The 24183-nt window shown below is 40.6% G+C and overlaps 1 protein-coding gene across 13 annotated transcripts in view; it reads right to left on the reverse strand.

Moving 5' to 3' along the window:
- The window catches only part of Trpm (transient receptor potential cation channel, subfamily M), a 397144-nt gene that overhangs the window by 80401 nt on the left and 292560 nt on the right, over positions 1-24183 (reverse strand). For all 13 annotated transcript variants that reach the window (XM_069332868.1, XM_069332863.1, XM_069332869.1 and 10 more), the window contains one exon: positions 12109-12274. In XM_069332868.1, coding sequence (XP_069188969.1) covers positions 12109-12274 — 166 coding nt within the window. The remainder of the gene's footprint in view (positions 1-12108; positions 12275-24183) is intronic.

A 24183-nucleotide genomic window follows, 5' to 3' on the forward strand; every position in this document is an offset into this window, starting at 1 on the left:
AGTGGTTTAACATGTGCGAGAATACATGTTTCTCCCTGATAATGACTTAGCCTTTTATACTGTGCTTCACAGGAGACAGTTAGTCACACAGTATCTGACAGAGTATGTCATATACTCACATACTAAATATTGACGAATGCTCCTCACATTTGGAGAGCCCAGGGTTATTCAAAGTTAAATTAAATCTTTGTTAATTTCTCTTCAAATTAAGTCTTTCTCAATTTCAAAGAAAGCAGAGGGCTAGCATAAATGAAGTCAAGTCAGACTGGGAAACTGTTGTTAGTGGAGTGCCCCCCAAACATTGTCCTGGGACATCTTGTTATTTACTGTATATATATATATTTATATATATATACATCTCCTATCCCTTCCAAAGCTAACCTAGTTTCTTAGGTGCACCCCATCTTACAACAGCCCAAAGCTTGAAAAGTATGACTTCTTATGTAGTATGTATGAGAAAGTATGATGTGACTTCATCACGGTGTGTGCACCTGTGCGTGAAGCTCCCAGAGGCAGTTTTGCAGAAGATTTAAGACTCGCGCGTTGCAAAAATATATTTTCATTTATCTTTAATGCATTTTCACTACTTTCTAATTAGTTTTTTATCGTATCTGATGCATATTTGTGTCCTTTACAATATGTATACAGTAGAACGTTCCTAATGTTCCAAGGAACTGTTATGCATGTGTCAGGAATTTGTCCAGAAACTTTTTTTATTGTTGCAATATTACTTGTTCAATATTCAACATATTTACAATATGTACACTCACACACACACTATTTACAGTCACACACTGTATTACACATTATGGTTTTCAATCTGGAAGATCCTGTGTAACAAATTTACTCAATTTCTATGATCGAGTCACAGAGATTTTACAGGAAAGAGATGGTTGGGTTGACTGCATCTATCTGGACCTAAAAAAGGCTTTCGACAAAGTTCCATATAAGAGGTTATTCTGGAAACGAACATATTGAAGGAATGACAGGTAAGCTTCTAGCATGGATGAAAAATTTTCTAATAGAAAAATGAGGGTAGTAATCAGAGGCAATGTATCGGACTGGAGAAATGTCACAAGTGGAGTACTACAAGGTTCAGTTCTTGTACTGGTAATGTTCATAAACAATCTACCAGATGGAATACAGAATTATATGAATGTGTTCGCTGATGATGCTAAGATAATAGGGAAGATAAGAAACTTAGATGATTGTCATGCCCTTCTAGAAAACCTGGACAAAATAAATATATAGAGCACCACTTAGTAAATGGAATTTAATGTGAATAAATGCCATGTTATGGAATGTGGAATAGGAGAACAGAGACCTCACACAACCTATAAATTATGTGAGAAATCTTTAAAGAATTCTGATAAAGAAAGAGATCTAGGGGTGGTTCTAGATAAAAAAAACTGTCACCTGAAGACCACATTAAGAACACTATACAAGGAGCCTATGCTACACTTTCTAACTTCAGAATTGCTTTTAAATACATGGATGGAGAAATACTAAAGAAATTGTTCACAACTTTTGTTAGACTAAAGCTGGAATATGCAGCGGTTGTATGGTGCCCATGTCTTTAGAAGCACATTAACAAACTGTAAAAGGTGCAAAGACATGCTACTAAGTGGCTCCCAGAACTGAAGGACAAAAGCTACAAGAAGAGGTTAGAGGCATTGAATATGCCAAAACTAGAAGATAGAAGAAAAAGAGGCAATATGATCACTACATACAAAATACTGTAGTAACAGAAATCAATAAAATTGATAGGGAAGAATTCCCGAGACCTAGAACTTCAAGAACGTGAGGTCATAGATTTAAACTAAAGAAACAAAGCTGCCGGAGAAATATAAGAAAATTCACTTATGTAAACAGAGTGGTAGACAGTTAGAACAGGTTAGGTGAGCAGGTGGTAGAGGCCAAAACCATCAGTAATTTCAAAGCATTATATGACAGAGAGTACTGGGAAGACAGTACTCCACGAGCATAGCTCTCATCCTGTAACTACACTTAGGTAATTACACTCAATATTTCAGGCGTGAGTAATAACCAAAGAGCAGTCCATGAGACAGAGAGCGACTTTGCACTCGATGCACCAGATACACACATATTTTTGCTTTCTGTTTTTTCGTTCTGTGTGCTTGCAAACAATGCGCTCACATACATCCTTGGCTTTAGTTCCTGTAGATGGTATGTAGCCAAGCTTGTTGAAGTGTAAGGTAGTCTTGAAAAGATCTAGGAAAAGATCAATGAAAAAATTCTGTCCTGGTATCACTCATATCTTCACCTGTATATGGAAAAGTGGCTGCAACACCAACATCAGAATCATCAAATTGTGGTTTGTGTGGTACAAAATTATCACAGTACTCTTGCGAATTCACCCCTGTTCCCTTGTACTGGCACCACCACCAGTGGCATAGTAACACTATCATGGTAGCCACTAACACACTGTTTATCTATGCTACTTGTATCAGAAGCATCATCACTGAACCCAGAAAATGATTCATCTATAGTATCACTTTATTAAAAAATTGGAGATGATACGGGTGGTGATAATAATGGAGAGTGCTATGGCCTGGGAGGCTGCAGCACATCTGGCACTCAGCCTCTACTGGAAACGCTCGCTGTAGCGTCCTCATCAATGCTGTATCACTTGTATCCGACATTAGGGTTAGGTCTTTATTATATCTCACTTCATCAATCACACTATTCTTATCTTCTTCCAAAAATAATATTTGAATTTCCCCCTTCAGATAGTGATTTTCAACACTGTCTGACAAGGGAATGGAAGATAGAGGCTCATGCATCAGCCATGGTTGTTCGATCAGAACTGAGGCTACTCGCGGCCCTGGGGCATTCTGGGAATTTTTTTCAAAATGACTGTCGCTCACTGAAGGCTTCAGTCCTTCATCTCGTACCCAACCTATGATGTGTGAGTTTTTAATCTTACGATACCTTAAAATCGGGTTTTCTCGGTTTGCGCAACGCTTACTTTGAGTGAATTCGGGTGGCACAGTGCAGTAATTAACCACTGAACTGTGCCGGTCGAGAAAACTCGGTTGGTTGGAAATAGCACGAGCTGAGAAAACACTTTTTTAATATTTCGTACCCATTTTAAAACGCGCGCGCCGGAGGTTGTGTACGAGATGGACGCCTAAGGCCCTTAGTGAGTGGCAGCCATTCTGAAAAAAAGAATCCCAGAATGCCACAGGCCCGAGGGTAGCCTTAGTTCTGATCGAGCAACCACGCCTGACACACGTGCATCCAGCTCCCAGTCGCCTGTGGGACGCGATATTGAAAAACCGTTTACTCCAGGGGAGATAAACACAATATTGTTTGAAGAAGAGGAATGTGATATTGAAATTTGCTTGATGGGGTTCTGGGAGTTCTTGTACTCCCCAAGCCCGGCCTGAGGCCAGGCTTGACCCAAAGCCCAAGGGACAATAAGAGACCCAACACTAGGTTCCGATGGAAGTGCTACAGACACAGATGACGACGATAGTGATCGCATCTAGTTTAGGGCGAGCGACACGTGTAGTGGTGCATCATAGGTCATTGCTTTTGCCAGTATTATCTCCTCCATCTCCCATTTTTGACAAAAGTGATACTGTTGAATAATTTTCTGGGTTCAGTGATCCCCAGGGAGCCAGTCGGCCGAGCGGACAGCACGCTGGACTTGTGATCCTGTGGTCCTGGGTTCGATCCCGGGAGCTGGCGAGAAACAATGGGCAGAGTTTCTTTCACCCTATGCCCCTGTTACCTAGCAGTAAAATAGGTACCTGGGTGTTAGTCAGCTGTCACGGGCTGCTTCCTGGGGGTGGAGGCCTGGTCGAGGACCGGGCCGCGGGGACACTAAAGCCCCAAAATCATCTCAAGATAACCTCAAGAAGATGGCACCTCTGCTCTTCACTGATTCTATTCTGAATTTTCTTACATATCTTTCACACCAGTACGTTGTTATTTTACTGTGCAGATTTGGGACCTGGCCCTCCAGTATTTTCCATGTGTATATTATTTGATCATGAAATAATATACTATGAAATAATTATTATAGCATGAAACATTCGGTGAAGCATGTCATACAAGATTATTGGAACAAAGAATGCGCTGTTCCAACCCCCCTGTGTTCAACAAGTACATGTCACGAGACAGGTTCTTGATACTATACTTGATACTTGATCTTGATACAGTGGCTACAATTTGAAAACATTGCAAATGTTGATAGAAATTATAGACTTTGGAGAGTGCAAGTGCACGGGATCCTCACAGGTTTTCTGGCAGTGTGGTGAAGACGCTCATGGAACCACTGCTGAACAAGGGGCATATTCTGTACACTGACAATTATTATACAAGCCCCTTGCTAACAAAGTTCTTGCTTGAACATAACATGGGTGTGTGTGTGGCATTGTAAAGACACTTAGGAAAGAAATGACAGTTTTTGAAAATAATATTGCGAACTTAGAAAATGTGACAAGATTTTAGCAGTGCGTTGGAAAGACAAACAAAGTCAATATGTTATCAACTATTCACACTGGTGACATGCTTGACAGTGGCAAAGTGGGGAATCGAGCTGATAGAACATTGTATAAGCCAGATTGTGTCATTGACTACAATATAAATATGAGACTTGTAGATAAATGTGACATGATGGTTGGTGCCGTCGAATGTGTCTGCAAAGGTGTAAAGTGGACAAGGAAATTCTTTATGCCCCAACAAGACCACATTTAGTTTCCAATAGACTGGCTGCTAAATATGGCTTTACAATTCACAAGCCTGCCTACCTACCATCTACAGGAACTAAAGCCAAAGGTGTACGTGGGTGTATTGTTTGCAAGAACTCGAAATGAAAACTGGGAAGCGAAAATCTGTGTGTAGTTACCCAAGTGTAGTTACTTAAGTGTAGTTACAGGACGAGAACTATGCTCGTGGTGTCCCATCTTCCCAGCACTCTTTGTCATATAACGCTTTGAAATTACTGACTGTTTTGGCCTCCACCACCTTCTCACTTAACTTGTTCGAACCTTCTACCACTCTGTTTACAAAAGTGAATTTTTTTATATTTCTCCGGCAGCTTTGTGTTGTTAGTTTAAATCTATGACCTCTTGTTCTTGAAGTTCTGGGTCTCGGGAATTCTTCCCTATCAATTTTATCGATTCCTGTTACTATTTTGTACGTAGTGATCATATCGCCTCTTTTTCTTCTATCTTTTAGGTTTTGCATATTTAATTCCTCTAACCTTTCCTTGTAGCCACTTAGTGGCATGTCTTTGCACCTTTTCCAATTTGTTTATGTGCTTCTTAAGATATGGGCACCATACAACCGCACACATATTCCAGCTTTGGTCTAACAAAAATCATGAGTTGAAGTGACTGCCTTAATGGCTCGTCACAGCTTACAAGCTGAATATTCTGGTAGTGGCTCAGCCTCACTAACTTGACCTATGTGCCTATAGTCAAAGCGGACTCTAGCAGCGACACCACCTCACTGTGTGGTTCGATTACTATGGTGGCCATACAAATTGTGACTCGTAGATCTATAGGGAGGGAGGGATGGGAGGACGCATATTTATATGTATCCTGTATTTGACGAAATGTTCAGGGGAAGGGGGTGGGGAAGGGAAGGGAACTATCAGGAGAAAGCTGCAAGCCATTAGACTATGTAGCAATTGGAAGGGCTTAGAATAAGCTTTTTAGGGGGAAGGAATGGTGCTCAACCACTTGGACGGTCAGGGATTGAACGCCAGCCCGTCGCTCTACAGTCCAGCCCAAGCTGTTTACCATGTGTGTTGAGTGTGAAATCCCACTCTGTCTCATGGACTGATGCTTTAAATATCATTCACTTGCCAAGTACCAGTACAGTATTCACCTAGTTGTGCTTGCGGGGGTTGAGCTCTGCTCTTTTGACCTGCCTTTCAACTGTCAATCACTCAACTGTTACTAACTACTAACTAATTTTTGTTTTCACATACCCACACACACCCCCAGTAAGCAGCCCATAACAGCTCTCTAACTCCTAGGAACCTATTTACTGCTGGGTAACAGAAGCATCAGGATGAAAGAAACTCTGCCCATTTGCATCTGCCAGCGCCGGGAATCGAACCCGGGTCACAGGATTGCGAGTCCCGCCCACTGTCCACTCAGCTACCATACCCCCATTATTACACACTGTGTGTAATACAGTGTGTGTTACTGTGTAAATAGTGTGTGAAACTGTACATAATGTAATTTTAGTGAATTTTGAACAAGTAATATTGCAATAATAACAACGTGCAATAATAACGTGCAACAATATTTATTGTGGACACATTACTGACACGTGTATCATAGTTCCATGGAACATCATGAATGTTCTACTGTATAAATATTGTAAAGGACTCCTATGTGCACCAGATATGATACAAAAAAAAAAAATTACAAAGGATTGAAAATACATAGAAATATTATTTGTAAATATATTTGTGGCAACTCGCGAGGCTTGAATGGCTCGCGTGACCGAGTCTGGGAGCTTCACGCACGGGTGACCAGCCCGTGATGACGTCATGCACGACTTGGTTCACGTCCCCAATGCCAAAGTAAGTGGAATTTGAAATTTTTTTACATGTACATATTCAGGGAAGGGTATTTATCATTTTACAATTTTTTTTTTTTTTTTTGGCAAACACTTGATTTTCGGAGCACAGGGGAAATTTCACAATAAACGCGCCATATCACGCTGATAGTCGAGAGGCGGGACCAAAGAGCCAAAGCTCAACCCCCGCAAGCACAAATAGGTGAGTACATCACAGAGGTTAAACTCTTTCACTCACAATGTTTACACTTACTAACAAGAATAAAAAAAAATTAATTGTTGACGGCATTGACGCCATGCCCTGAACTGCGTGTATTGTTTTAATGACTGCACGAACGTCATGACGACACCAAAGTGTTAAGTCATTGTAAACCTACCAGGGACCAGAGGGCAAAACCTGGCTCCCTCTATAGAAGCACAAGGAGCAGGGGATACAACAACACCCTAACCGGAAAAAGGGCCACCAGGAAGGTGGGCAAGACAAAACAGACAATCAGCAAGGTAAAGAAATCGTAGAAAACAACAAAATAAGATCCTAAATTGAGGAAACCATCCATTAATTACACTTGCACACTGCCTGGTGGCTGTACACCTAGGTTGTTGCTCCCCCAACTAGACAACCTCGAGTCATTTAGCCAAGGAGACAAAAACCAAAGCCCCTGAAAGGGGAAAAGGAGAGCTCCTGAGGTGGCTCCTTGTTGTTACCTGGATTATACCTGGAGAGGGTTCTGAGGTTCCTCAAGCCCAGCCCAGGACCAGGCTTGACTTGTGAGAGCTTGGTCCAATAGACTTTTGCTTGGAGTGGACTGCAGACCCACATATCCACTAAAGCACAGTTGGTCTTGCACTTCTTAGAAGATACTATATTAATCTTTTCTAGAAGTAGTCCAGTTTTGTTCTGACAATATTTCTTATCTCAAAACATGGACAGAGGTCCATGCCTTAGGGCATGGACCTCTGATGTTCATACAGTGTTCTTCAATTGTGCTTATGGCACCTCTACTCTTCACTGGCTCTATTCTGCATTTCCTTTCATATAATTTGCTCCAGTACACTGTCATTTTACTGTGCAAATTTGGGACTTGGCCTGTATATGTTCTCTGTATTCCCTCTATTTCAGCAATCTCTCCTGCTCTGAAGGGGAAAGTGAGCACCAAGCAGTACTCAAGACAACACAAGTAATTTGAACAGAATGAGCATTGTAATAGGATCCTTGGATTTGAAGGGTTTAATAATCCTCCTATCCTTTTTCTAGGAGACGCTATTCTTGCTTGGTTATGCTCCCTAAATGGAAGGTTGTCAGACACCAATATTTCCAGATCCTTTACACGTTGCTTTTCTACTATGAGTAAGTCTGATTATGGCTTGTACCCTGTGTTTCATTCAAGATCTTGACACTTTGCCTGACCGATAACACATAATACGTCCGTATATGAAAACTTAATCAGTGTGTGAGGGAGGAAGCATGCAAAATTAAAATATTTGTTAAAATTCCATTTATTGTTCGATTATTATGAAACTAGTTTTAAAATGTGTGCCTTTCATTTGCAAACAATTTGATACCAAAATGGACTATGTAGCACAAGAATTGAGGTGGGAAGACAGGAAAGGGTATAAATATTTGAGTGTGGGTGGGTGGGTGGGTGCGCGCTCACAGGTAAAACTTGGCCTAACTTCGGGTGTGATGTGGGTGGTGCGCCGGGCCATTTGGCCTTACAGTACAGTATATGCATATATCCCTTCAGAGCATTCTATTGCAAACTTTTTATACCAAAATGAACGATGTAGCACGGACACTGAGGTAAAAACACCGAAAAAGAATGTTTGGGGGTTTACAAAAAATATGTGAGTGCGGTGGGTGCGGACTTGCGGGTAATGTTCGACCGATTTTCGGGTTTGATGCAGGTGGCTCGCCAGGCCTTTTGACCTAATATGCAAATATCCCTTTAGAGAATTCTATTGCAAACAATTTGATATCAAAATGAATGACAGCATGAAAATTGAGGTGGGAAAAGTAAAAAGAGTATAACATTTTAGTGTTAGTGCATGTTCACAGGAAATGTTCAGTCGACCCTGGGTATGATGGGGGGTCGTGCGCTGGGCCGGGCAAAGTTAAATTTTTTTCCATACCCAAGTACTGTAATTGGAATTAATCAGTTATATATCATTTTATTTTCCGCTGCCCAATAAAGAATTTTGCAATGTCTTCTACACATGTAATTTTCATGGTGATTTTTGTATCATCTGCAAAAGATGACACAAAGCTGTGATTTAACTTTTTGTCTTTAACTGATATGAGAATAAGAAAAAGCAGTGGTACAAGGACTGTGCCCTGAGGTACAGAGATTTTCACTGTGCTTGAACTTGATTTTGTTTGATTGACTGTTACTATTTGCATTCTGTTTCACAGAAAATTGAATATCCATCACCCTATTTTACCTGTTATTCTTATTGATCTCATTTATGTGCAATCACTCAATGGTCACATTTATCAAATGCCATTGATAAATGGCATTTAAAGGGTACATGTACATTTGTTTTGTACAGGGTACAAAACACAATCGAATCTGCCCATAGTAGGAAAACAGCATGTCAAGGATTTGGGAATAATGATATCCGACGACCTAATGTTTAGGGAGCATAACTAAGCAAATATTGGGTCAGCCAGAAAAGTGATAGGATGGATTACGAGAACTTACAAATCCAGAGATCCCATCACAATGGTTGTACTCTTCAAGACACTTGTGTTGTCCCGTCTCGAGTACTGCTCAGTACTCACTTTCCCCTTCAGAGCAGGAGAGATTGCTGAAATAGCGGGAACACAGAGAACATATACAGCACGCATAGACGAGACAATGCACCTAAATTATTGGGATCATCTCAAAGCCCTCCAAATGTACTCACTAGAAAGGAGACAAGAGATACCAAATAATATACACAAGGAAAATACTGGCGGGCCAGGTACCAAATCTACACAGTAAAATAACAACGTACTGGAGTGAACAATATGGAAGAAGATGCAGAATATAACCAGTGAAGAGCAGAGGTGCCATAGGCACAATGAGAGAACACTGTATAAACATCAGAGGTCCGCGGTTGTTCAACACCCTCCCTGCGAACATAGGAAATGTTGCTGGAACAACAGTGGACATCTTCAAGAGGAAACTTGACTGTTTCCTCCAAGGAGTGCCGGACCAACCGGGCTGTGGTGGGTATGTGGGCCTGCGGGCCGTTCCAAGCAACAGCCTGGTGGACCAAACTCTCACCAGTCAAGCCTGGTCTCGGGCCGAGCTTGGGGAGTAGAAGAACTCCCAGAACTCCATCAACCAGGTAACCCGGTATCAACCAGACATCAGGTCAGCCAAAAGGCATCCATAATGAGAACCTCGTGATCATGGACTGGGACCATCCATGCCAGAAGAAACCAGCTCCACACCAACGTGAAGAGGTCCACCATGAGGCAACCAAATGTCCCACAACGCCAACAGAAGGATGTATCAGCGACAATCCACTCCATGGCCATGGGGAGCAAACAAGACTGTCTGCAAGTATGTCGAACACACTCTGAATAGAAACTGCACAGAGCCAAACCGTGAGACGAGCCATTCTTAAAAAAATTGAGAAATCAAAATGGTTCCCATGATCTGGACAATAAACCACCGGGCAGCAGCCATAGAGGAGCTCAACTACATAGCCTGCCAGAACACAAGCATCAGCACAGCTTGTCAGAATGCACTGTGCTGTGAACCATTCGAAATTGATCCATCCAATACTCACTGAATAAGTGTTTGATGAAGCAGATGAGTAAATCTGGCATAGAGTGTGAGTGTTGCAACTAGGGATTCACTGAATTCAAGTGAAAAGAATGAACCTTTCAAACTAGAGAAGCTAGACCAATGATACTTTTTAAGACACTAGTGCTCTCTTGGGTGGAATATTGATGCATACTAACAACCCCATTCAAAGCTGGAGAAATTAATGACCTTGTGAACATGTCTTTTATTGCCCAACTCCTCTAAATAAAACATCTAAATTATTGAGACCTTAAAATTGTTACATGTGTATTCTTCAGAGCACAGACAGGAAAGATACAAAACAATTTATACTTAGAAAATATAAGAGGGACGGATTCCAAATCTGCACACGGAAATAACTCCTCAGGAGATAAGGAGGCATGGTAGTAAGTGCAAAATAGCCCCATTAACCCTTTAGTTGTGCAAGACATCATATGATGCGTTGAGTGACTTGCAGTAACTTGCTCTCGGCATCATATGATGTTTTGGAGTACCGCGCAAGATTTAAACGGCCCACGGATATACGGGGTTCACCACACCTTCATCAGGGCTCTTGTAAACAGACGCCATTTAAAAAAAAAATCGTGGGCCAAATTCCCGGGTGTGAGGGGCCTCAGTATTGAGTGAGCTACCAAGCCTGACGCATGCAGCATGAGCTCACAACACTGCTGTTCAGCTTGTGACCACAGCATCGCCTAAAAATGCCATAATATACATATTCTTGCTATTATTTAGTGATGATATTATTACAGAAGCCCCATGACTGTGATAAAACTGACCAGGGTTCTTATAACAGCAGGATTGTGGTGATATTTAGCACTGTCCTCCATGGAGGGAGAAGTAATGCTGTGGGAGGGAGGGTGGTGGCGTTGTCTTCTGACTATGTGTAGCCACCTTTTATTGACTGCACTCACCATACGAGCTTAGTGATTCGCTATGGTGAACACAAATGTAGATACTTATATATAATGTGTGTATAGAGTGTAATAACAGCAATAGGAGTAGGTTGGGAGCCGCCATTTTGGTGAGGGAGGTGCATCGTCTGCATGGCTTATGTTGTTTACTGGTGACCACGATGGTCTTTGGGCACCGTACCAGTTTACTTGTACAAGTGTGGTGAATAAAACAGGTAGATACTTATATATAATGCTTGTATATAGTGTAATAACACCACAAACAGTATGTTGGAGGAGAAATGGAGGAGAAATATTAGTGTGTCTGGCCTTGAGGGCGGCCACCACCAGCTGACTGTGTGAGTAGCTACATCTTTGTGCCTTTACTCACCATACAAGCTTAGATGTACAGTTATGGTGAGCAAAACATGTAAATACTTATATATAACGTCTGTATATAAAAGCAAAATCAGTATGGTGGGAGGAGAATGGTGGCAAGTCAGGTGAGGTGAGGGAGGGAGGGAGTGGCAGCCAGTGGCGGGCTGCCACTGGCTGCCACTGCCACTACCACTCAGCATACCAACTCAATTATAATAACAAAACAATTATAATACAAAGCAAATCAAATTAACATTAAAATATCCTTGCTTCTTTATGTTTTAAATACCTATAATAAATGGCAACATTTTGAATCTCTGTCCTCAATCAGAAAAGTTTTTTTTTCCTAGTCCTCAAAGCATTACAATACACAAACCGTTGCATTTTATAACATATACAATACAGTATGTATATACATAATGAGAAATACAAAATTAATCTCTTAAAATAAAATCTATAAACCAGTGACCTTTCCTGACCTGTGCCTTGGTGGGATGAGCACCTCCTTGAAACTCAAGTGTGCCGTATGCATCTGTTGGGAGGAGTTGAGTGTGTCTGGAGGGGCTCCAGTGAACGTCCTCCCCATGACGGAGTGTTGCTGGCGACCCATCACGGTGACACTGCCACAGCTGCCCACAACAACACCTGAAGGCCACAATTCACCCATATACTTTTGGTTTAGGTGCTACTTGGTATAACACAGCAATAAACACAAGTAACAATATCAATGATAATCATTCCAAAATGAATGTAAGTGGTCTAATACACACACACTAATTTGTTTTATCATAGTCAGATTTAACCATACAGTAACCTACAGGTACCTATAATTAATAAAGCTGAAAAAACAATTACATTTAAGCTTAAATCCTGCACATTTCTAACACATCATTAACAGCTACATTTTTAAATTAAAAACTAGTGTATCTATGAATTACAGCCACAGTATTAGTGTTGAATAATACTGTAAATCATAATAAAGTATCTAAATACTTAAGTTACCTATAAGCTTAGCATTGTACATACTGTACTTTATTTTCTACAATTACCATAGACAGTTCGACAGAGTTATCATTTGGCTCATTATACACCTACAAATTGCCAACATTCATACCCAATATACAAGGCTTTCATTCTGTGGTTAACTTAAGTTTGATTGATTGATGAAGATTAAGCCACCCAAGAGGTGGCGTAAGCATGAGTAGCCGGTGAAAAGTTTACTTCAACTTTCTAGTGTCAACTCATGACTAGGAAGGATTTACAGGCAGCCCTTGAGTTGTGTAGTATTAGAGAATGCAGATTTGGTGAAACACAGGTAAGCCCTTTTTACATTATTATTATTATTATTTTATTTATAACAAATACAGAGGACTAGATTACAGGTCACTTAACAGGTAGAGTATTTGTATATTTTATAAAGATATTAATTATGTGCAACATTTCAGGCAAAACTTAAGATAATATATATATTGAGATTTACCGGGTACATTTTGTGGTAGTAATACTAAAAAAAGATGTACGTCAAAATATAAATTATTTGTGTTTTGTAAAGAAATTAAGGAAATTATATAATGTTTTCTAAAGTGATGAATGGTATATAACATTTTTAACTACAATGGTGTATTTTAACAGCTAGTGGATCAACTGTAGAATGGCACGGTTAATGTTTGATGCCACAATGTTCTTGGCAGTATGTCAGGCTTTCACACACACACACCAGTCTTGTGTTTTATGAATGTTTTGGATTACTGTATATTCTTGCATCATTATACATCCCAAGCAATCTGGACTTCATTATGTGCCGTATTTGTGGCTGGAAAGTGGAGGGCGCGTTAAATATCAATGCTTTAATATAGACGTTTAACTAAGTAAAGAGTGGGAAAAGTGAGTGAGTGAGGCCTCCGGAATGTGACCATATTTTTTTATTGGAACGTAATGCCCACAAATCAAGGGCTGCCTACACAGTACTGTACCTACATACACAGTTTTATCTGATTCCTACACACTTTGAGGTCACTTACTCTGTCCAGTGAGCAATACTGCAACAAGTAATACAAATAAGAGAGATTTTAATCAAAGAAAAGGAAATGCTACCTTAATATATCTGTATTTTTCATGCACATAAATACTCTTCTAAGTTCATATACTTTATATTACTCTTAAAGCTACGAAGTATGATTGTATGTTTGCAAGTATATTCATGTGGTTAATAAGTGTTCATGTATAAAGGCCATGACTGGTTAAGCCTATAAATACTGTACTGTAATTATCAATAAACTTGTATTATATATAAATATATATACATATATATATATATATATATATATATATATATATATATATATATATATATATATATATATATATATATATATATATATATATATATATATATATATATATGTCATACCTAGTAGCCAGAACGCACTTCGCAGCCTACTATGCAAGGCCCGATTTGCCTAATAAGCCTAGTTTTCCTGAATTAATATATTTTCTCTATTTTTTTTCTTATCAAATGATAAAACTACTCATTTCATTATGTAGGAGGTCAATTTTTTTTTATTGGAGTTAAAATTAACGTAGATATATGACCGAACCTAACCAACCCTACCTAACCTAACCTAACCTATCTTTATGGGTTAGGTTTGGTTAGGTAGCCGAAAAAGATTGGTTAGGTTAGGTTAGGTTAGGTAGGTTAGGTAGTCGAAAAAACATTCATTCATAAAAACTTGGCTTATTAGGCAAATTTGGCCTTGCATAGTAGGCTGAGAAGTGCGTTCTGGCTACTAGGTACGACATATATATATATATATATATGTGTCGTACCTAATAGCCAGAACGTACTTCTCAGCCTACAATTCAGGGCCCGATTTGCCTAATAAGCCAAGTTTTCCTGAATTAATATATTTTCTCAAATTTTTTTCTTATGAAATGATAAAGCTACCCATTTCATTATGTATGAGGTCAATTTTTTATTATTGGAGTTAAAATTAACGTAGATATATGACCGAACCTAACCAACCCTACCTAACCTAACCTAACCTATCTTTATGGGTTAGGTTAGGTTAAGTAGCCGAAAAAGCTAGGTTAGGTTAGGTTAGGTAGGTTAGGTAGTCGAAAAACAATTAATTCATGAAAACTTGGCTTATTAGGCAAATCGGGCCTTGCATAGTAGGCTGAGAAGTGCGTTCTGGCTACTAGGTACGACATATATATATATATATATATATATATATATATACAATGGAACCTCTATTAACGAGTTTAATCCGTTCTGGCACCGAGTTCGTTATCTGGAAAACTCGTCTTAAGAAACAAATTTCCCCATTTAAAATAAAGGAAATAAATTTAATCCGTTCCACTCCCAAAAACATCCATACTTGTATGACATTTTTTTATGTAAATATAATACTGCACATGTAATTATAAATGTTTTGTTATACTGTTTTAATGTTTACCTTATGAAGAGTAGTTGCTGGCTTGAGGGAGACGATGGGGAGGTGGGAAGGAGGAGAGGGGTTATGGTGTGGAAGGAGAATCCACCTTTGAGTCAGGCGGATTCTCTCTTCTTGGGAATTTCACCCAAATTTCATTTCAAATGTCACACAAGGATGCGTTAGACCAGCACCAAATAAAAAACTACGTCGATTGCACTCGTGTCAACAACACAATGGTCTTACCACGAAGATACAATACAATGCCCTTCTCCCAAATAGGCTACGTGGCTATTAGAGAAAACGGAAATTTCATGGCAAACATGTTTATACTATCCCCAAGTCGATCGGATAAGAATTAGATTTTATAGAAATATTTGCTCAAATGACACTTGAGCGCGGTGTTTGGGTGCATTCAAGAGAAAAAAGTGTGTCACGTTCAAGCGACATATACCTGCGAAAGTGATAACACTTTCACAAAGTGTTATCACAAAGTGATAAATTAATTAAACATTTTCACACACCGGGTTGTCACTGCTTTATCAGAGCAGCTTTTCCAAGAACGCGTTCACCTTTTCAAACATTCCCAACACTTCCCTGATCTCAGTGGAAGAGGCAACATCCTCCCTTACCTCCTTATTCCCTTACTAATGGTGTAAATTGTTGATGAGGACCTGCCATACTCCCTTGTGAGATCAGTCACACAGACACCACACTCATGCTTTGCTATAATTTCCTTCTTCAAATCCACAGTAATTGTGTCTTCCTCTTGAAAACACTATCTTTAGCAAGCAGCTTCTTTGGCGACATCGTGTGTTACAAATTGTAGTCACAAAACCACTAAAAACACAAAGAAAAGCGCAAATAAATCCAAAGGAATGCTTGTCGTGTGCGATACAACAACAACAACACTGGCGTCGGAGGCGTCCAAGAATTTGCGAGAACCTGCGAGACGCTAGGAAGCACCATGTGGTTTTGCTCGTTAATAGAGGTGAAGCTCGTCAATAGAGACAAATTTGCTGCGAGTGGCTCGCTCGTTACTGGAAATGCTCGTTAATAGAGCCGCTCGTTAATCGAGGTTCCACTGTATATATATATATATATATATATATATATATATATATATATATATATATATATATATATATATATATATATGTCGTACCTAGTAGCCAGAACGCACTTCTCAGCCTACTATGCAAGGCCCGAATTGCCTAATAAGCCAAGTTTTCATGAATTAATTGTTTTTCAACTACCTAACCTACCTAACCTAACCTAACGTTTTCGGCTACATAACGTAACTAAACCTATAAAGATAGGTTAGGTTGGTTAGGTTTGGTCATATATCTACGTTAATTTTAACTCCAATAAAAACAAATTGACCTCATACATAATGAAATGGGTAGCTTTATCATTTCATAAGAAAAAAAATTAGAGAAAATATATTAATTCAGGAAAACTTGGCTTATTAGGCAATTCTGGCCTTGCATAGTAGGCTGAGAAGTGCGTTCTGGCTACTAGGTACGACATTATATATACGTATATATATATATATATATATATATATATATATATATATATATATATATATATATATATATATATATATATATATATATATATATATATATATATATATTTATATTTATATATACAGTACTATAAAGTACACTACATATATAATTTAACATGGAATGTGAATTAAATTCTTAAAATAAAATCCAGCTATGAAAGGAATCCAACACAAAAATAAATTTGACAAATTTATACAAGTGCCAGTTAAATGCATACTTAGAATCAGCCTCTCTATTATATGAATATCCTTTTAATCGCTTAAGAATAATGGGTGTCAAAACCAGAAGAAATTAATTTTGTAAAATAGATATGTTATCAGTTATATTTTTCAATAAAGTAAACCATCAACAGAGAGGCAGACAACATTCTCACACCATTGACACAGGAAATTAAAAATATTCTAACAAGTTCACATTAGGTGCTAGAGGGTCATTGGAGGTCATTCATTCCTTTACAGAATGACTGGTTGATACCTGGTTGATGGGGTTCTGGGAGTTCTTCTACTCCCCAAGCCTGGCCCGAGGCCAGGCTTGACTTGTGAGAGTTTGATCCACTAGGCTGTTATTTGGAGCGGCCCGCAGGCCTACATACCCACCACAGCCCGGTTGGTCCGGCACTCCTTGGAGGAATAAATCTACTTTCCTCTTGAAGATGTCCACGGTTGTTCCGGCAATATTTCTTATGCTTGCTGGGAGGATGTTGAACAACCGCGGACCTCTGATGTTTATACAGTGTTCTCTGATTGTGCCTATGGCACCTCTGCTCTTCACTGGTTCTATTCTGCATTTTCTTCCATGTCGTTCACTCCAGTACGTTGTTATTTTACTGTGTAGATTTGGTACTTGGCCCTCCAGTATCTTCCAGGTGTATATTATTTGATATCTCTCTCGTCTTCTCTCTAGTGAGTACATTTGGAGGGCTTTGAGACATCCCAATAATTTAGGTGCTTTATTGCGTCTATGCGTGCCGTATATGTTCTCTGTATTCCCTCTATTTCAGCAATCTCTCCTGCTCTGAAGGGGGAAGTGAGTACTGAGCAGTACTCAAGACAGGACAACACAAGTGACTTGAAGAGTACAACCATTGTGATGGGATCCCTGGATTTGAAAGTTCTCGTAATCCATCCTATCATTTTTCTGGCTGTCGCAATATTTGCTTGGTTATGCTCCTTAAACGTTAGGTCGTCAGACATTATTATTCCCAAATCCTTTACATGCTGTTTTCCTACTATGGGTACATTTGATTGTGTTTTGTACTCTGTATTATGTTTAAGGTCCTCATTTTTACCGTACCTGAGTACCTGGAATTTATCACTGTTAAACATCATGTTATTTTCTGATGCTCAGTCGAAAACTTTATTAATATCAGCTTGAAGTTTTTCAGTGTCTTCAGCCGAGATAATTTTCATACTGATTTTTGTGTCATCTGTAAAAGATGATACAAAGCTGTGACTTGTATTTTTGTCTATATTTGATATGAGAATAAGGAAAAGCAGCGGTGCAAGGACTGTACCCTGAGGTACAAAGCTTTTAACTGCACTTGGACTAGATTTTATATGGTTGACCGTTACTTGCTGAGTCCTGTTTGACAGAAAACTGAGTATCCAGCGTCCTACTATACCGGTTATTCCCATTGACTTTATTTTGTGTGCTATCACGCCATGGTCACATTTATCGAAAGCCTTTGCGAAGTCCGTGTATATCACATCAGCATTCTGTTTTCTTCTAATGCCTCAGTGACTTTGTCGTAGTGCTCAAGTAGCTGTGAGAGGCACGATCTTCCCGCTTGAAATCCATGTTGGCCTGGGTTGTGAAGGTCATTGGTCCCCATGAAATTGGTGACCTGACTCCTAATCACTCTCTCAAATACTTTTATGATGTGCGATGTTAGTGCAACTGGTCTATAATTCTTTGCCAATGCTTTGCTTCCTCCCTTGTGTAGAGGGGCTATGTCTGCTACTTTAAGTGCATCTGGTATCTCCCCCGTGTCCAAGCTCTTCCTCCACACTATGCTGAGTGCCTGACTGACAGAAGGTGATTCATAAAACATCACTGCCTTACCAAAGTGACCGTCAAAACTGGGTTCCACTAACTGCTCTTTTACCTGCACAGCAACCTACCCCCCACGCCCCCATCACCAAGTAAACTCATCTGAAATACGAATCTGCCCTGCCAGAAATGCTGTGTGTGTTAGTGGCTTTGCAAGAATGTAAAAATACCAATCTTATGTAATCTCACAATCCCATTGTACATAAATAAAAATTATTATTATTGTTATTATTATTATTATTATTATTATTATTATTATTATTATTATTATAATCAGTGCTGATGCAGCAGAAGGAAGCAGATAACCATCACTGTCAGTGAAAGCACTGACATGCAGCCACCAACCAGTAGCTTAAAATGATGGCCTAGCCAAACCCCCACAATAGTTTTGCAAGCAAGGAATTTTAGGTAAACACAGTAGCACTCAGCAATTTTCTAACTCATGTGCTGAATGATACATACTGGAGTTAGTTTGACCAAGGAAAAACAGCATATCAATCCACATGTGGAAAAAGGCTCTTCAGTCTTAGAACCTCAGCCCAAGTTACATTAAAGGAAAGTTCTTGTTCTTTAGTTGATGCTTCACACACACACATACCCTTACACACAGGAATCACAATAGCATGATGCATCAAATAAACAAATTCACAAGGGCCGTGATGAGGGTTCGAACCTATGTCTGAGAGGATCCCAAACACGCCTTAATCGACTGTGCCACAACATGGTAAAAGAATTGCAACCGGGAGTGCATCTGCCCTCACACGGATCCTGCAGTCTCTCCGAGACAGAAACCCGGGTTTTACACAATTTCCCAATGCACCCGAGCTCTGTCAATAAGCTGTTCTACCTCTTCGCCTTTTCTTCATTACACACAGAAATCACAATAGCATGATGCATCACACTATTACTATACGTAATACGCTATAAATATAAGAACTGTGCTTGTAGTGTACTGTACAGTACTGCCTTCTGTATAATCTTTGTCATACGCTGCTTTGAAACTACTGATTGGTTTGGCATTAATCACTCCCTCACTTACATTATTAAAATTGCTACAACTGTGTTTGTTAAAGAAATTTCATATATTTTTTCAACACTTTTGTTTCTTTAGCTTGAACCTCTAATCTCTTGTTCTTGAAATTTCAGGTTTCAAAACTACTTGTTAACTTTGTTGATTCATGTCACTAATTTGTATTGTTATGATTCACAGTCTTTCATAAAACATATCTCACCTCTGTGAGAATTATTTCCCATCTTATCCATGTTTAGGACTTATATACATGTGGGGTAGACAAAACATAGATAGGTAGCTAGATGTCTTTTGGGAGGTCTCTGCTATGTGTTTCCCAGCCAACGACACGAGCTGACCCACATGATGTCACGCCTGTATGGCAACTCCCATTGGTCACAGCCCAATGTCATCTTTTTATGTCTCATTTCAGGTGTGCCCTAGAACATTTTCAAGGTTTCTTGAATTCATTTGAAAATGTTCTAGGGCACACTTTAAATGAGACATAAAACAATGACACTAGGCTGTAGCCAATGGGAGCTGCCATACAGGTGTGACATCATGCAGGTCAATTCGTGCCATTAGCTGGGAAATACATAGCAGAGACCTCCCAAAAGACAACTTGCTACCTATCTATGTTATGATGGGAAATAATTCTCCCAGAGGTGAGATGTGTTATATAAAGGACTGTGAATCATAACAATACAAAATACTATAGTGAAATGAATCAACAAAGTTGACAAGTAGTTTTGAAACATGAAATTTCAAGTCTTTTCCATCTTTCTTCTGACATACAAAATAATTTTGGTTTATTAAGTTATCAAAATGTTTTCAAACATTTTCTTTGGGCATTTGTTTGTTCCAACATGGTTGTACATTTTTGAAATATGATACATGGGGTTGACCCAACTGATACTTGGGTCAGATTCCAATATGGTGTCAGACAAACATATCACCTCTTTTTCCTCTATCTTCTGGTTTTGGCATATTTAACATCTCTGACCTCTCTTCATAACTCTTATTTTTCAGTTCTGGAAGCCATTTTGTAGCATGCCTTTACACCTTTTACAGTTTATTTATGTGCTTCTTGAGATATGGGCACCATACCATTGCTGCATATTCCAATTTTGGTCTCGTGAAAGTCATAAATAGCTTCTTTAGTACACTATTTCACAATCCATGTAATTAAAAATGATTCTGAAGTAGGAAAGCACTGCATAAGCTCCTCACACAATGTCCTTTATGTGTTCCTCTGGTGACAGTCTACTATTCAGAATCACCCTTAGATCTCTCTCTTTGTTAGAGTTTTTTTAAGTCCTTTCCACATAATTTGTAGGTTGTGTGTGGTCTATTCCACATTCCATAACATGGCATTTATTCACATTGAATTCCATTTGCCACATGGTACTTCAAGCATCTTGGTATTTATTTACTAAGAATGTTAATGCATTTTTCTTTTGGTATTTAATTATTTGTGAGTAAAAAACCAGCGTTGAATGTAATGAAACACCATTTTCTGGGTGAGACCCGGAGGCTCCCCGGAGCTATCCAGCCTGATATTGCTAATATTAGACTTTGGCATCAGTCAGTGTGAATGGAGATCTTTAGGCTTACCAGGGACCACGAGCCAGAACCTAGCCCCCCTAGGAGGGGGCAATTGCCCAAGAAGCAATGGCCTATAGAAACCCCTGTGATTAGAAGCATTCTATGTCTGCCATTGACTGGGTCAGGCACCCAGAAAGGTAAGCATTCCAAAACAAACTCCTATTCTGGTTAAAAAATTGCTACCGAGAGCCAAACTAGTGAACAGAACTCTCCAAACAAAAATGAGCAAACGAGCATGACGTCGTCATATTGCCGCGCCGCCATCTGCACAGCTCCCCCCTCCCCGGGAGAGGGAAGGGGAAGACCCAGACCCCTCGCACTGGCTATCCAAGACCCCAGTTCTGAGGCTGGATGTCAAAAACGAGTGAAAAAAAAAAAAACGCCGACCAGAGGGAGGGAAGGAGGGTTGCTGGGGAGCCTCCGGGTCTCACCCAGAAAATGGTGTTTCATTACATTCAACACTGGTTTTTCTGGGGGGAGCATCTAACAGCTCCCCGGAGCTACTTACCAAAAGACAAAAACAAAAGGGACTTACCCAGGAGGCGGTTGTTGCTCACTTCTCAAAGCAAAGCTGAGACAACAGGCTGCAACCACCAACCCAAAGCGACACAGGCCCTATGAGGACCAGTAACATTAACTAAGAAACACGCAGCCAGGACACTGTTCGACCACCAAAATCCCCGTGCCTGAATGTCAGCCCAAGACACGTTGCCAAAGATGGCAGGAAGAGAAGCAAACTTACGAACGTCGTGGGCACGGGGATAGACTGCAAGCTGGCTGGATCGAATAACCCTGGGGACAACCTGAGAGACCTGCACCCTGGAACAGGGAAGAAGGAAAACCGGATCAACCCAAAGCACGTCCCCGGACACGAAAGCCATGGCGCGCAAATAACGATGGAGGGCTGTAACCAGACACAACACATGATGTACCCCCGGCCTGACCAACCAAGCATCAACAACCCAGGGACCCCTCCAAAAAGCAGCCGTCTCATTCTTCGCCAGAAAAGAAGGAGACGACTGCAAGCGAAGAAACCTATCACGAGGACCAAAAGAGCAGAAACCCTTGCGCCGGAGGAGAGCATGAAGCTCTCCAACCCGACCCCCAGAGGCCAATGCCAACAAGAAAAGAACCTTGGGAAAAGCAATCCAGGACCAAAGGGGCCACACCAACTGATTAGAGAGAAAAGAAAGCACCAGATTCGAGGACCAGGATGCCTCGTCTGGATTAAATACTTGGATGGTGATATACTAAAGAAATTGTTCACGACTTTTGTGAGGCCAAAGCTAGAATATGCAGCGGTTGTGTAGTGCCCATATCTTAAGAAGCACATCAACAAACTGGAAAAGGTGCAAAGACATGCTACTAAGTGGCTCCCAGAACTGAAGGGCAAGAGCTACGAGGAGAGGTTAGAGGCATTAAATATGCCAAAACTAGAAGACAGAAGAAAAAGAGGTGATATGATCGCTACATACAAAATAGTAACAGGAATTGATAAAATCGATAGGGAAGATTTCCTGAGACCTGGAACTTTAAGAACAAGAGGTCATAGATATAAACTAGCTTAACACAGATGCCGAAGAAATATAACAAAATTCACTTTCGCAAACAGAGTGATAGATGGTTGGAACAAGTTAGGTGAGAAGGTGGTGGAGGCCAAGACCGTCAGTAGTTTCAAAGCGTTATATGACAAAGAGTGCTGGGAAGACGGGACACCATGAGCATAGCTCTCATCCTGTAACTACACTTAGGTAATTACACTTAGGTAATTACGAGCAGCCAAGAGCAAGGCACCAGACCCAGGAATGGCCCCAAGCGCCTCCACAGTCTCCAAATGCCAATATGAAGACAGCTCCAGGAGGGAAAAGAAACACAAGAACGAAGCCAGCAAGCCATGAGAAAGCAAGTCCTCAGCCACAAGCGCAGCCAACAGGGATGGAACCTGCACGTGAAGCTAAATTGCGCCTATGTCCCGCAGATGGGCAGGAGCGAAAAGACACTCATTATAGTGCTCAAAGTCGCCCCCCCCCCCCCCAAAGGTAAACCTGGACCACAGTCAATGCCTCACACCACTCAAGTGTGCGGGTACAACAGAAAGCATCCCAAGCATCCAACAACAACAACGAGCAGTCCGCAAGCCAGGACAACTCTGGAACCTCGTAATGAACCCAGTATGGAGACGAAGACTCAAACCTGATGGAAGACAGATCCATTATAGAAACACATTCCGGATCGGTCACAGGAGGTTAGCCGCAATGGCCGCCCGCCCTTAGTAGCGAGATGCGGGAAACCGAAAACCTCCAGAAGGACGGAACCGAAGGACCCACAGGGACATGGAACCGAACCCGGGGAGGAACTGAACCCAAATCCAACTCGTATGCAGAGGGAAGAAAAGGAAAACCCTACTTCTTGTAACAGTAAGCCCCACTCAGAGGGTCGGAAAACTCAGACGGGGTCCAACGGGGACCAAGGCCCCAAAGTTGGCTCTTCCCCAACCCCAGAAACCTCCACATCAGGCCTCGGGAGCGAACCATCCTCCAAAACTCCAGCCTCACAAGAAAAAGCCAGGGCAGCCGAAAAAGCAGGAAGAGAGGGGGCCCCACTGGTCAGACCCAGGAGCTACGGCTGGAGGAACAGACTCGAATGCCTTCGTCGCCACCCAGGAAGGGGCTACCCCTGAAACCGCCCGAGTCTCGGAAACCTCTAAACCTTGCCCCCGACCCCGAAGCCCTCAGATGCTTAGGAGCCAGAAGCAGGGAGGGGGGGGGGAGACAGAATGAACCAGAGCAGGGGAAGAATGAGGGGGCGCAGACTGAACCAAGGCCAACGCGACAAACACACTATTTTCATCATTTTTACCAGAATAGGGGTTTGTTTTAGGGA

The sequence above is a fragment of the Procambarus clarkii genome, chromosome 28 (genome assembly GCF_040958095.1).
Source record: "Procambarus clarkii isolate CNS0578487 chromosome 28, FALCON_Pclarkii_2.0, whole genome shotgun sequence".
In the NCBI taxonomy this organism is placed as follows: Eukaryota; Metazoa; Arthropoda; class Malacostraca; order Decapoda; family Cambaridae; genus Procambarus; species Procambarus clarkii.